This window comes from Pygoscelis adeliae, unplaced genomic scaffold, assembly GCF_000699105.1.
Source record: "Pygoscelis adeliae isolate BGI_AS28 unplaced genomic scaffold, ASM69910v1 Scaffold57, whole genome shotgun sequence".
Lineage (NCBI taxonomy): Eukaryota > Metazoa > Chordata > Aves > Sphenisciformes > Spheniscidae > Pygoscelis > Pygoscelis adeliae.
In genome coordinates this window covers 17,630,867-17,646,942 of record NW_008825615.1, presented here as the reverse complement: position 1 = coordinate 17,646,942, position 16,076 = coordinate 17,630,867, and the positions used below count along the sequence as shown (strand labels likewise).

The 16,076-nt window shown below is 35.3% G+C and overlaps 1 protein-coding gene across 1 annotated transcript in view; it reads right to left on the bottom strand.

Annotated features, from left to right (window-relative positions):
* CSMD1 (CUB and Sushi multiple domains 1) overlaps positions 1–16,076 on the bottom strand; it is a 1,045,142-nt gene that overhangs the window by 208,958 nt on the left and 820,108 nt on the right. The window contains exons 29-31 of the mRNA XM_009333261.1: positions 11,503–11,690; positions 9,006–9,200; positions 1,447–1,563 (exon numbers count right to left, since the gene is read on the bottom strand). Of these exons, the coding sequence (XP_009331536.1) occupies positions 1,447–1,563; positions 9,006–9,200; positions 11,503–11,690 (500 nt within the window). The remainder of the gene's footprint in view (positions 1–1,446; positions 1,564–9,005; positions 9,201–11,502; positions 11,691–16,076) is intronic.

Sequence of the window (16,076 nt, the reverse complement as noted above, 5' to 3'; positions counted from 1 at the left end):
CTCTCCCCCATCCCACTGCGGGGGGAGTGAGCGAGCGGCTGTGTGGTGCTCAGTTGCCGGCTGAGGTGAAACCACGACAAGCTCCAATAGCATTTCACAGTAACTACTGTCTTGGGGATCTAATCACCCTGAATGATTTGACAGATCCTTTCTATATGTTCCAGCCAGTTTCTTGTTCTACTGGTTATTTTCTTGCATTCTATACAATTCTAGCAGGGAAAAGAAGAATTACATCCTATCAAAGCTCGCTTTCTCTTGTAGAAAAGTCAAAGCTATAATAAAGAATACAGAGTACTTTACACTCCTGTAGTACAAATCTTAAGAATTTGTGTTACTCCCATCCCTAAAACATTGATAAATAACTTTTATATGATACATATTGTGTTTTTTGAAATAGGACAATAACTAATTAAAATATATTTTATTTGACAATTATTTAACCATAGTTGTTGCAAGTATCTACTGTGCAAACGTATTTCTCTTTTTTTCTGAAGAAATGTTTCTGAAAGGTAAGAACAAACTTTCTAAAACATGATGAATATGAAATTAATAATTTTCTTACTACAGAGCTGTAAACAAAAATTGTGACCAAAACCATCGAGCTTGTCTCAAATAATAATAATAATAAAAAAGACTAGTAATCAAGAGTTCAGTACTAGAGTGACATTATGAATTATTATTAGCAGGTGTAATAAACTTTTCCTAAGCTCTCAACCTGTAAATCTCTAACTGCTTCTGTTAGCAGCTTTCTAAATTCCTCGGTGAAAAAACTGCTGACTCCTTACAGGTTTCATTGCATATAGAAAGTACCAAACACAATAAGTTGCTGTGCATTTAGTCTTTTTGTAAGTATGTAGCAAAATGGATCTTATTGCTATTTGTCTGGACTTGAAGCCTGCTTTGCAGAAAACCATGCCCTGCATACAATTGCACAAGTTTTAGAAATTTTGTCCAAGCATTTTGACAGACTGAAAGAACCAGTTTTGTGATTTTTCACAAACATTTCTGGCACTTTTATGTAAAATTGCTTTCTTTCCTCCACTGTACTTGTTAAATGTGATCTGACTCATCTTGTCCTTGTTAAAACATGAAAAACAAAAAGTTAAAACATAAGAGAACACTTGACGCTTGTTTTTTGACAACTGATTTTACTTTGCAGGAAGCTGGAATGAATGTTTATCCTATGATGATGAATGGTGTAATCAATGAAAGTATTCAGGTTATGCTTGGATAGCAGACACAGATGGCTTTGCTGAAGTCTATTAATTACTCTAGGGAGAAGTAAAAGGTCAAAACCCTAGAATCAATTTCTGTGTCAAGAATACATTTATTTTTGATAAGCAATTTACAATATATTGAAAATCTAAGGTCACTATTACACATGAAGGACATTTGAACAGTAGAACAATGATTAATGATTGATAAATCAGTAGCAGAAATTCTTACCAAATTCTTTAGGTACAGTTATTGAATAATGGCAAGTCTGTCCAGCAGTGTAATTATGAGGGTAACTTGGTGATAAAACCACTCCCTCTGATCCAGTATACTGCCCTCCACATGGTGCTGGCAACAAAACAGAAAGAAACATGTTACATCATTAATTACAGTTGTCTGTATTAGTTCAGTCTGAAAACGAAAATCTAAAGATTATAAAGTGACAGTTCAGTGGTTTTGCTTTTGTTTGGTTTTCCTATAATGACATATCTAATGGTTCTTTCTCAGGATATAATTTTTATTAAAACTTCTTTAAAATTGAGAGTTTTACTTGACTACAAGTATTCATATAGGACCGGAAGTATAAGTTATTTAGTTAAAAGAAACTGTAAACACAGAATTTAGGTGGGGGGGTTTTTTTGAATATATGTCTGTATCTAGCTATCTATGTATCTATGTAAAAAAAACCCTCAGAAAATAAATATGGTGCTGCATAATTAAACGGCACAACACAGTTGTCTTGGATCTCAAAGGAATACATAGATATGCTAACAGTAACCTGCACAGAATGCCATGGATTCTGCTTTGTGAATGTATGCTTGAATTGCCTTGTTTTTCATAACTTCCTAGACGATTATCAAAAGAGCATATAGCTTACACGTATTAAAAAAATCTTTAGATTCATATGTATACAAAATAGAACAGAAAGAGTAAGAGAAACTCTTTACAGCTACAGAAGTTAGAAGGGATATTTAAGGACAGCGGATCCCCAACCTTCAAGACTAGTCAGGCATTATGTAAGTAACAGTTCTGCCCGTATCGTGAGAAAAAAATGAACAAACATGCGTGGTATGTTCCTTCCATGTATGGGCAATAAATGTGTCATGCTGAGGGACTGCTGGATTTACCAATTATAAGTTAAAGCATTACATCATAGGAAGTCTGTGTCTCAAGGATTTCTCAGGAAAAGCCAAAGCAGGGAGTGGATGAAAGGGATATGTACTTTTGGAGAAATGGCAAACATAAGGAGTGGCTATTTTTAAGTTAAAATATCTCCTTGAGTTGGATATTGAGTAAATACATCTCTATACAATGAAAAAAAAAGTATTGCTGTCACTTTTCTCAACGTTTGAGAACTAATGGAAAGGCTTGGCTTCCTATCAAAATCTTCATTAAAATGTAAGTCCTTTAATAATTACATTAGTTACATGCAATCCAGTGCTGCTTTTTTTCTTTGTCAAATGATTTCATCAAACACTACTGAAAACTATAGATTTTACAAGAAGAAAAAATTGTTGTACACTGTTATTTTACCCAAGAAACCAATAATGAAATTATTCTAAAAATAAATAAATAAATAAATAAATAAAAATTATAAAAAACTAGAATAGTCACATTGCTTTTGTTTTTAAGCAAGGAAAAGATCATTGCATAATCTAAACAATTACTGTCTACTGTAATGAACAAAGTAAACCAATGTTACTCCTCTCTGGGAATCACAGATTACATTTTAACAACTGCCTGGAAAGCAGCTCTGAGGAGAAGGACCTGGGGTCCAGGTGGACAAACTCATTGATCTGGGGCTATCAAAGGACCCTATTACCAGCTCCCAGCTCTGCTGACCCAGCTCATGTGCTGCGGGACTATGCCCAGTGAGTGAGGGCACAGTGTGTGCTTTGGTCATCCTTGGCTCCTGGCTCATCTGCCTTTGTGGAGCAGACCCACTCTTTCTGCTCCCTGACAGCAACTGGGCTTTAAAATCATATTTGAAATATCTCTACAAGCTTAACTTCCTTACACAGGCAGCAATTAATACTACAAATCTGTGTCTTCTCTTAGCTGTTTATATGAATTATTCAAAAATCCAATGTAATGATAGAAGATGAGAAGTTTAATTTATGAGTAGGCTGAATAGGATTATGTGGCTGAGGTGAAACTCAAATATCACAAGGAATCAGTTCATGCCACAAATTTAAAATCTTTATATGTTTTTCTCTTCTTGCTTTGAGGATACCAGGAACTAAGCCACAAAGTCTATCTTCTAATTACCAGATGAAATTCTGAAGTCATGAACATTTCACTGGAATGAAAGTATATCACTTATGCTTAATTTAAAACAAATTCCAAAGTTATGGAGTTGTAAAAACGTTCCCTTCTAAAATGTGTTTTCTTATTTTTAGATATGTTTTTGATAATATATTTGATAATATTTATGATAACATCTTTGTAGTATATCCACTCTGTAATGAAAGCCTGTGAGTGCTTAGGCTAAAAAAGATGCAAGAAAAGTTCTCTTATAGGTTAAGGCTGTGAAATTTATCAGTGCAGTGCTGTGGCAGTCAAACATATCCTATACAGAGCTCTCAGTTTTGACTACAAATATTGTTTGTTTTAATGAGCAAAAACTACATTTTCAGAGGATGTATTTTAATAACTTCATTAAGGATTGTGAAATTAATAATGAAAAGAGTATGCCTAAGACTTTCCATTAGTGTTTCAGAATATACCTACTGGCAGTTGCCAACTGTTACCTAGATAAATATGAAATTCATTTTCATCACGTCTGACTGTAAAATGTTACCTTAAAAAAAACAATAAAAACCACACCACAAAGAAATACAGTTGAATTAGTTCATTTAATTGGGCTAATTGACTTAAAAAACGAAGTGCATCATTTTCAGAGATTCTTAGGATTTATTATACAGCACTCATTTTAGGTTCTTTTCCATTTTTCATGCTTCAAAATTTCTAATGTTCCTTCATCCAATATTTTAAAGAAGTTCAATATCAGTATAAATAAAGAAATATAAACTCAGAATATTGTGTTAAAATTGCATCATGAGCATTTTTGTTTGATATTTTCAGTTTTGATTGGATTAAGTTGTATATTACAAGAGGGCTTTACATGTCAACAAAGGTGATTCTGAGTGTATTTTGGTTCTGGCCTCCTATACAACTCCTATCCTTAAAATTATGTATACATACGTTTTATATAATGGATCTGTATTTCATATCTATTTTTAAACATAATGTATTTTGTTTACACTTTCCACTCACATCATTGTTCTTTTACTTTACATTATTAGTGTCTCGATTTTACTCAAAACCATGCCCTGTGACAAAAAGAAGGATTCTTCACTCTACTTCCTTTCAGTCTTTGGCACAGCCATCATTACAGTACTATGGTAAAATGAGACTTACAGGGATCCAAAAATCTCATGCAGTCCTCAGTAATCTGTGGTTCCATTATAACCCACAATTTGAGATTTTTGTCCTTCTCATAAATCAAGTCTATTTTATTGAGGAGTAATTTAAGACTCCACAAATGAGTATAAATAGATATTAATTTATCTAGTATGGTTTACTCCATACTAGAGACACAAGTGTAGTAGCCATGTAAATGATACTTTAAAAACCTCCACACCTTAACCGAAGTCATAAGAGTGTGTTTTAAAATGGAACATACAGTAAACCATACTAGATAAATAGACTTAAAGTACTTCCACAAGCAGGTATTCCAGTTTAGTTTTACTGAGATTTAAGAGTGTCAGGATACCCAATCTTTCAGTTAGTAATTTTTGCTTCTGTAGACACCCAGTGTTATTTAGAATAAATATCACAAACATATCAATACTGCATTAATTTTCACCTTGGAATAAGAATTATAATTATTGAGGCAGAAAATCAAAATGACATCTCAGAGCTATGTCTAACTAATTTATCCTCTATCCCTTGTTTCTGCATTTCTGTTGTATAGATATAGAAAAATTTTAACAAGTCAAAAGAAAATTACATATGTTATTGTCAATAAAGTACTAAATTATTTATGTTGAAAAGTAATCTCCTGTAAAATTGTAGATTTTTAATTATCTATTGGATGATCCTCAAGATGAACTCAGCATGAGATATTGATGTCTATTTTGTTAAAATAAAGGTATTGTTTTAGGAGCTCTGTCTCTCTGTTCTAGACCTTTATTTCTGAGTGTAAAAAATAGAGGATTCAAAAGAACATATCCCCTAATTTTTTATTTCATATTTTATAAAGTGTTATAATAATAGATATTATTTTAATAGCAAATTATTTCTTAGGAAATAGGATGTTGATTCTGCTTTAAAAAATTAAGAAAATAAATGTTCTTTTTTAAATTTAAATTTTAATTTTGTGTCAAAGAAACAAACAGCCAAAAAAATAGGATGAGAAGTGTATGTTTGCAAGGAGAACCACAGGTCCTTTTTCTTTTTCTACACTACTCAGTGTTTTATAACAACTTCTTAAATAATACAAAATATAATTGTTCTACAAGGGTACTTTCATAAGGTATTAAAGCTAAGCTATTGCAATGTCACAGCAAAAACTGCATTCTGCACTCTTTATAAGTAAAACAACTCATCCTGCTGTTCCATGTGCTCTAAATATTCACCATATGGAGGGAAAAAACACCTGCTATTTTTCTTTACAATTTTTTAAAAAAACAAAGTTATTAAATCAACAACCCCTGAGACAAAAACATCCATCCTAATTCCTCTTTTTTGGTTGATGGTGGTCAACAAGCTCAACAAGAGCCAGCAATGTGCCCTTACAGCAAAGGTGGCCACCAGCTTCTTGAGCTAAGTGTTAGGAAGATCATTTGCCAAAACATCAAGGGAGGTGATCCTTCCCCTCTACTCAGCACTGGTGAGGCTACATCTGGAGTGCTGTGTCCAGTTCTGGGCTCCCCAGTTCAAGAAATACATGGACTTAGTGGAGTGAGTCCAGTGAAGAGCCATGAAGGTGACTAATAGACTGGTGCATCTTTCACATGAACTGACATTGAGAGACCTGGGATTATTTAGCCTAGGAAATGGCTCGGGGGGATCTTACCAACATGTATAAATACTTGATGGGAGGAAATGAAGAAGAGGGAGGAGCCAGACTCTTCTTAGTAGTGTCCACTCACAGAACAAGAGGCAATGATCATGAATTAAAACACATGATGTACAATCCTAACACAAGAAAACACTTTTCTACTGTGAGGGTAGTAAAACATTGGCACAGGTTGCCCAGAAAGGTTGTGGAGTCTCCATCCATTGAGATATTCAAAACCTGACTGGACACAGTCCTGGGCAATCTGTTCTAGGTGACCCTTCTTGAGCAAGGATGTTGGAGTAGGTGATCTCCAGAGGTCCCTTCCAACTTCAGTGATGCTGAAGTACAGGGGTCCTTCCAGGAAATAAGCTAATTACAGTGTAGGTTTGAGGACCATCCAGGAGGCAGGGTCAGAAACAGAACTTTAAACAAGTACATATAACATAATTCAGGCAGGGAGTGAAGGCCCAGGGCTGAGTTTAAATAGATCTCCTGGGCCTTTGGGCAGGGTTGCAAATGGAGATCCCAGCTGAAGCTGGTCAGGGTAATTAAGACCTGTCTGTGCTCTCAGGATCAAACTTGCAGGTATTAAAATCTACACAAATTGTTAGTTTATCTTTTACTGTGATTCAAATGAATAATAACAACAACAACAACAACAATGACAAACAACAATAATAATAATAATACGTGTGTACAAAAACATATATAATAATGATAGGTATATAAAAATAATATTATAAATAATAAAAATGTGTCTAGGGTAATTTCATTTTTTGTGGGCAAATCTGTTTCGCATGCAGCTATTGACCCGTTGCTCTAATCTGAAAGGCTTGAAAATAAATGTTGAATACTTTTGCGTTATTCTGGGTTCTCTGTTTCATTGGTAAATTACTGGTTTTCTTTACAGTGGTTCTACAATCTCCATACCTTTCCTTAAATTGGCATAATCTATAATTCTGTAGATATTCTGCCCACCTCTGAAAAGATGAGTTTAAACAATATACATATGTGTGTGTGTGTGTGTATAAATAGATATATATATTGTGTGTGTGTGTGTGTATGTATAGGCATATATTTGCACTGGTGAGACCACACCTTGAATACTGTGTTCAGTTTTGGACCCCTCACTACAAGAAGGACGTTGAGGTGCTGGAGCGTGTCCAGAGAAGGGCAAGGAAGCTGGTGAGGGGTCTAGCGCACAAGTCTTATGAGGAGCGGCTGAGGGAACTGGGGTTGTTTAGCCTGGAGAAAAGGAGGCTCAAGGGAGACCTTACCGCTCTCTACAACTACCTGAAGGGAGGTTGTAGTGAGGTGGGTGTCGGTCTCTTTACCCAACTAACAAGTGATAAGATGCGAGGAAATGGCCTCAAGTTGTGCCTGGGGAGGTTTAGATTGGACGTGAGGAAAAATTTCTTCGCTGAAAGGGTTATCAAGCATTGGACCAGGCTGCCCAGGGAAGTGGTTGAGTCACCATCCCTGGAGGTGTTTAAAAGATGTGGTGCTTAGGGACATGGTTTAGTGATGGACTTGGCAGTGTTAGGTTAATGGTTGGAATCAATGACCTTAAGGGTCTTTTCCAACGTAAATGATTCTATGATTCTGTGATTCTTATTTTGTGTGTTTGTGTGTGTGCGTCAGGGCAGGGATTACAATCGAAAGTGCCTGAAATAATGTGAGACTTGTACTGAAGTCTAGTAGAGTGGTGTTTTCATAGCTGAAGTCATGGAGAGAAGTAGCAATTAAGCACTGTGGATAATCAGCAACCCACTGCATCGGCTTCCCATGCCTTTTTCTTTAGGATTATAGACAGAAACTTAGGCTATGGCTACACTGGACAATAAACACAAGAGCCTGTTTTTTGACCTTGAGATCAACAGCATGACTGGCCACAGAAAATACCTGGAATAGTACTAGTACTAGTACTACTACTCTCACTTTCAGAATCATATGTGGGTGGCCTACTGGGAACAGCCTCTGTCCCATGCTTACTCCTGCACTGTGACTAAGAAATTTTAAAGAGTGCTATAAAGTCTGGACCAAAATCATAGTCTAATAACTTAAGTCTAACAACTTAACCTATTTCCAGTCCCCAATCCTTGCTCTGAGCACAATTCAAATAGTATATGCATAGCCTAAGTTACTACATCCTTTTAAAAGGCAGTTCTAAATTACTATCACTAGGAAGGTAATACCTGAAAGTAATACATCTTGAGACTATGTGGAAGCACAGATAAATCCCTATTATTATAAATCAGTCATATATTGCAGCTCCGTTTTGTTGAAGGGACTGCCCCTACTTGCAGTCTAAGAAACAATAAATTGGCAACAGATAATACAAAGAGAATAAAAAGAAACAGTGGACAGGCCTTCATAATTAGTATTTAGTCTATTTTATATGGATTCTCATACAGATTACAAAGCCTTCCACTAAAATTGATGTAAAGGGGAAACCATGGAAACTTACATATTACATGGTAACCATTATTATGAACATAACAATATGTGTTGATTTCAGAACTTAAATATATTTTTAAATAGTTAAAACAATACATTAATGACTAAGCTATGGTCCAAAACTCATATCATCATAATTTTTATTTTTTAACTTCTGCTTGTTTTTAATACAAGCTATATGCGTAGAAATAGTATAAATAGCCTCAGGGACTTAGAAACTCTGAATTCACCGGGCAGACAAGGGAAATGGTAAGAAAACAGGACATACCATTACAAGATGGCAATGCTCTGTTCCATGCTGGCTTTCCATCTGCACCAATTACACATGTTATAGTTGAAGGATCAATAATCTTATATCCAGAATCACACTGGTAAGTAATAGTTGAACCAAGCTTAAAGTCTGTTCCAATTCTTGTCCCATTCATGATGTTTCCAGGATCAAAACAAGCTTCCCGTGGCTTTTCTGTTTAAATGAATTAGAGTAAATCTCTATACACTTTCAATGAAAAATAATAAAATAAAATTGAACAATTATCAGTGTTTTTTTCCAGTCAGTTTACATTTTTCAGCAGCTTATTAAAATATTTTTCTTGTTTCTGTATGCTTACTACAAGATCATGGATGTTTGTATTAGATTGGTTATCTGGCCAAGGAAATCATACTGAGAGGATCTAAACAACAGCATTTTCTTCCTACTTTTTGTTAGTACAACTCTCCAAAAGCTGAATGACTCCAATGAAATTTAGTAATGTAGAAGAAAAACTACCATTTCTAGAATTCACCATTTAACACTATTATGTTTTTTAACCAAGTATCATGCTCAGTACTCAATAACTTCTGGTTAGAAAGCTGCCATACTATGGAATAATTTAAATATTAAACATGTATTGTTCCTTTAGGCTTCATATTTAAGAAGATCTAATAATAACTGGAGCTTGAAGGCTAACAAAATAAGCACAACAGTTATTTTCTGGCATGAGCTAATAAGTACAAAATCTTTAAGACAATGTGAGTATAGACATTGATTTTAACAGGACTGGGATTTCATTCATCATCTTTGGCAAGTTAAAATACAAAGAAAGGGATGGGAGAAATAATTCATATTAGAAATAGCTTTGTTTCAAGAATGTGATTGAGATGATCTTCAAATAGGAAGGATTTAGGCATAGAACATTCTTTATAACTTAATAAATGAAAACAAACTATTAGTATTACTATGCTGTTGATAACTATGCAATCTTTCTTGCTATAAAAGGCTTAAACACAACTCAGTCCCTTTAAAACCTATGAAAATATTGTCTAATATTTCTATAAATAATATCTTGCTAAATATGTGAACCCTTTAGGAGGGAAGGACACATGTAATATAAATAAATTTCATTACAGGAGGCAAAGGTTTTTTTATTAAAAAATTCCAGAGTCAAATTCATAGTCAAAGTTTACAGCATGCCTCCTTCCCTTACTAAATGTTAATAAAGTATGTATTTAATGAAATACTCAAAGAATATTATCAGAAAGCAAAACTGGGCGTCCATAATCAGAATTGTAAAGTAGTAAATTTTATATAAAATATTAAATAATGTACTTGATAAAAATATTGAATTATTAAGCACAAACATACTACCCATTGAATATAATAACTTTCAAAAATATACTGTTCTGCTTTTATATGTTATATTTGTATTTTCTTATTATTTCATTTAACTTCCAGTTGCATAGAGGCACACAGACTATGCTGAGGACAGAAAATACACACAGAGCAAAAATATGTATGCACATTTTCAATGGGCATCTCTGTCTCTTTATCTCCTTCTGCTCAACTTGTCATTTTGTTTTCTTGCAGGCCAATAAGATTTCCTGGAACAAATTGTTTTCACATTTTATTTATATTTTGTTTCAAGTTTAGATAGGAACAAACAGACTAAGATTTCATGTATGGCAATATGACAATTACTTTGGGAAAAAAAGCCTTGCTAACACAGAGAATAATGCATGATGCTGGATGAAAGATGAAGACTAAATATAAAAATTATTTAATTGTTCTTTCTAACCTCCCTCTCTTTCATTGGTATGTTATTTCTATATTCTTTAGATATTTTTGTTCCTTCATTTTTGACATGTACATTAATGTTGTTTGCTTCCATTGCCAAGAATAAGAAGCTGAGGCAGCACCTCTGTTGATGAAAAACAGCTTGATAAATCTCAACAGAGATGACAATCAAGCCAGAGACAGCACCTGTGACCAGAAAAGAAACCAGCATTTAAAGTGAGTGTATGTCTTTAATAAACAGTCAGCGTAACCCATTCTCTGGCTAGTAATAGGTACCCCCCAAAAAATGCAAATATTGTCCTGCGGTAGTTATTCAAAATATATTCGTAGATTCAACAACAAAGAGGAAAGGAAAAGGTATTGGTATGTATCAGCGAGGAAGTAGCAGCAGTCATGTATTCTAATTGGGTAAGACAATTCCCTTATTCTACAACTCTTTTCCAAATGCTACTTCTGATGTGCATCTCCTATCTCTACTTTTTTTTTATGGAGGATGAAAATGTGCATAAGTAATGTGAAAGAGATTTCAGGAAAGAGGATTTCTGTGTTCCTCCACACATTTACCAAAACTAATTTTTAAAACCTACATCGATACAAAGAGGTATTTGGCAATTCAGTGTGAGCACATCTAGAAGCAAACAGATCTGAGTCTCAATAAATACTAAATAACATTTCTTTCCCTTTATGTTTCCATGGATTGTGGTGAGAACAGTACCTTTATAGTCAATGGCAAATCCTGACATTCCAACAGAAGCATCACTGCGAAAAGCCAGAAACAGACTGTTGCCACTGCTCTCTATTCTTTCGGGAGCCTGTGAGCCTTGAAAACTGCCAATTAGAGGACTGTTGGAATCTTCCCCTTCATAAATATGTAGAAAATCATAACTGGGTTCCATATTGAAACTGAAAATAAAGGAAAAAGATAATTAAGTCTTCATTTCTTTTTCATGAGTTAAACGCTACTGTTACTGTGGCTGCCAATCACATTTGCCTAACACATTTTCTTCTCCAGAAATAAGAGTCTTTTAAAATATGATTCACAGTGAAAATTTAGTAACTTTCAATGGAGTTCTCTTTACCATTGATTTGAACACCTTCAGCTTTCCAAAAGATCTACTATCAGGCCATCACGCAGGCATCGTCTACAGTCAATGAAAAAGAAGCATATCCTCCCACCTATCTTAAACACCTCTCTCAAGATGGAATGAATAACCTGCTGCAGAAAGGCTGCCTCCTACCAGTGACCACAGGAATGATACGGACAACTAGCTTAAATTAAAAGTCCAGCTCTTAGTTGGCTAAATAGGATGACATTAAATCCACCCATTACAAACATAAATTCACCATTTTAGAAACAAGATGCTTTCAAATGGACAGACCGCTATACTGGAACTTGCCTTTGTTCATACCCAAATTATATCAGAGAATTATGATAAAGTGAATTATTATTCTCACTAAACCATCTATGCTATGCCATATTTGATGACATTTATATGTTTATACAAAGCAATTATGAAGATCATATGAATGGAATGTGTTTCAGAGGAATTTAATTGAGATGAGTTCTGAGACAATATAAAGATAAAAACACAGGCATTTATATGAGAAATTTATACAGAGCTAGATAAAAGGATATACTAGGAACACCGAAGAAAATACAAGAAAAGTAAAACTACATTAAAAAAAGCAGGCAAGGATTCAGTCAAGTGAGTGGATTTTTTCTTTCTAATTATCTTTGTAAAACAAAATAAATAAATATTTGGCTTTTTTGCAAGTGTGCTAGTCAGTTGTTTTTCTTTCTATTACATCAGTTAGTACTGTTAGGCACAAACTTTTCCAAATCATGTACGACAAAAGGGAACAATATCTTTAGCTAAGAAATCAGCAGAAAAAAAATTCCTATGTAAAATGGAAATGGCTTCATATAATGAATAATATTTTATGCCCTATTTTCAAGAGGTAAGAGAAGCCAGAAAAATGTTTTGAAACTGTCGCTAAGACAGAGAATTTTTAGTTGAGAGTTAGAAGAGTTCAAAGAAATAGCAGTCTACAGACCAAAACCAAGGAAAAACAAATAGTACAGGGCAATCATTTTCAATCTTTCTGTAGCCAACACACATTTGACAAAATATATTCTATCTCTCTATTCTCAGCCCACATTCTCATCCTATGCAGACACTGCTGCCTTCTCAAAGCCAGTTCCTTGAGAATAGTACAGGTCTTAGCTGTAGCATACTGCCTAAGAATGAAAAATTTTACATAAAATGAACAAAAAATGGTACATTAAGAAAGTAGATTTTGCAGATGTCAAAGAAACATTACCCCTCTCAATAATCTACCAAAGTTCTTGGGAGTCTTGGGAGGTCCATGCTGACTGGAAGCTAGCCGATGTTATTCTAATCTACAAAAAAGGCGTGAGGGAAGACCCAGGGAAGTACAGACCTGTTAGTCGAACCTCAGTTTCTGGAAAAATTATGGAGAAGTTTATACTGGGTACTATTGAAAAGCGTTTAAATAATAATGTAATCAGGCACAGCCGACATGGGTTCACAAAGGGAGAATCCTGTTTAACTAATTTGATATCTTTCTATGATAACGTCACCCACCTAGTGGATGAAGGGAAGGCAGTGGATGCAGTTTTTCTGGATTTTAGTTAAGGCTTTTGATACTGTCCCTCACTACATCCTTCTGGACAAGTTGTCCAACTGTGGCATGAGTGGGTTCACGGTGTGCTGGGTGAAGTACTGGCCGAAGGGCAGAGCTCAAAGGGTTGCAGTGAATGAGGTTACATCTGGCTGGCAACCAGTCACAAGCGGTGTTCCTCAGGGTTCAGTTCTAGGGCCAGTTCTGTTCGATATATTTATCAATGACCTGGATGCAGGAGTTGAATGCACCATTAGCAAGTTTGCTGATGATGCCAAACTGGGAGGTGCTGTTGACTCTGTTGAGGGACAGGAGGCCTTACAGAGGGATCCAGATAGATTGGAGCATTGGGCAATCATTAATGGTGCGGCCTCACCTGGAGTACTGTGTGCAGTTCTGGGCCCCACAATTTAAGAAGGATGTGAAGGTCCTTGAATGTGTCTAGAGGAGGGCAAAAAAGCTGGTGGAAGGGCTGGAAGGAATGTCCTATGAGGAGCGGCTAAGGACTTTGGGTTTGTCTAGTGTGGAGAAAAGGAGGCTGAGGGGTGAACTCATTGCTCTCTACAGCTTCCTGAGGAGGGGAAGTGGAGAGGGAGGTGCTGAATTCTTCTCCCTGGTATCCAGTGACAGGACGCATGGGAATGGTTCACAGCTGCTCTAGGGGAGGTTTAGACTGGACATTAGGAAATATTTCTTTACTGAGAGGGTGGTCAGACACTGGAACAGGTTTCCTAGAGAGGTGGTCGATGCCCCAAGCCTGTCAGTGTTTAAAAGGCATTAGGACCATGCCCTTAATAACGTGCTTTAACTTTTGGTCAGCCCTGAAGTGGTCAGGCAGTTGGACTAGATGATTGTTGTAGGTCCCTTCCAACTGAACTATTCTATTCTATTCTATTCTATTCTAAAAATCAAAGAAGTTATTGAAAGGATTGTGGAGATGGAGGTATTTCAGCACTGACATTTCTTATAAATCAGAGGGGGTTTTTGATACTGCATTAAGTTATTTGTGTTCTAACATTAAATATATTTGTAAAACTATCTCAATTTACTTCTATATTACAAAGTTACCAGCATCTATTTGCATACTTTTTCATTAAATATGAATCCATATTACTCTTATGGTCCATTTATACTAAAACTACAGTATTTATTAAAAAAGAAAAGTAGTCAAAGTTTTCCATTTTGTCTGTTTGACACCCGTATGTATACAGATAATAGTGTCGGTTTTCCCCTCCTTAATTTGTATTCCAATTTTCCTTTTTTTCCCCCAAGTTTTCTAAAAATATTTACAAGATGAACAACCCCATAATCTACACCTTAAAAGGCCCTATATTGCCATCAGTCAGAAGATGGATGAGTTTTCAAGAATGTTCTCCAACATGAGATAGTTTTGTAGCTGGGAAGCTATGGCATAACTTTTCTTTCAGGTTTCTAAGGAAGACTGAAAGAGAAGAGTTTGGAGAATTTAAGAACTTCTAGCACACACTATCAAATTTAGGAAAGATGTGTGTATTACTGGACTGCAATTATTTATGAAATGTACTGGAAGTATAGCATAAACTGCAAATTCCATTATATTGCTCATATTTGTATTCCTTAAAATAGAATTCACAAACAAACCTGAATACTGAGTAACTATAAGTTTCTTTCATCTTGCTTGAAATGAAGCATTTGAGCTGATTATTTAGGCAGTCCATAGAAATATGCTGCTTACCATACCATGTGACGTTTTCAAGAGTGTAATTAGTGGAGAGCTAGTCTTATCTCTTAATGCTATTTGATCAAATACCTGAAGAACAGAATTATCACATTCTTGATTATATAATTTCAATCACCTTAGGCTATGATTCTTTAATATCCTGTGTATCAATATTTTATTAGAAAACACATTGCAATAAGTCAAAACCAGAAACATTTTTTTTGTTTTGGTGTTTTTGGGGTTTCTTTTTAAAAAAAAGGGGTACAAATATCACACAACAAAATTCTGAACATGCCATCATCTCTTCCTAAAAGAATCAGAAATCATCACTATCCCACTGAAGTCAACAGCAATGTTACCATTCTTAGCTTAAAAATCATACTTAGGACAGAGAATAAAAAAAAGAAAAAAAATGCATTTGCATTCATAGATATTGCAGGCAAGATTATTATAAAGGCCTGATTCAAATAGAAATGATAAATTGAACACATGAATATGAGTATATCCCTGAACTTCAATTTGTGTTAAAAAACTATGTAAGAAATATAGGTTGAGGATGGAATGTTGAATAAATAAAACTTTTTAAAAATTGTAGAATAGAATCATAGAATAGTTTGGGTTGGAAGGGACATTTAATGGTCATCTAGTCCAGGCCCCCTGCAATGAACAGGGACATCTTCAACTAGATCTTGTTGCTCAGAGCCCTGTCCAACCTGACCTTGAATGTTTCCAGGGATGGGGTATCTATCACCTCCCTCACCAGAGTGGAGTAGAGGGGCAGAATCACCTCCCTTGACCTGCTAGCCACGTTTCTTTTGATGTAGCCCAGGATACGATTGGCCTTCTGGGCTGCGAGTGCACATTGCTGGCTCATGTCCAGCTTTTCATCCACCAGTACGCCCAAGCCCTTCTTGGCAGGGCTGCTCTCAATCCCTTCATCCTCCAGC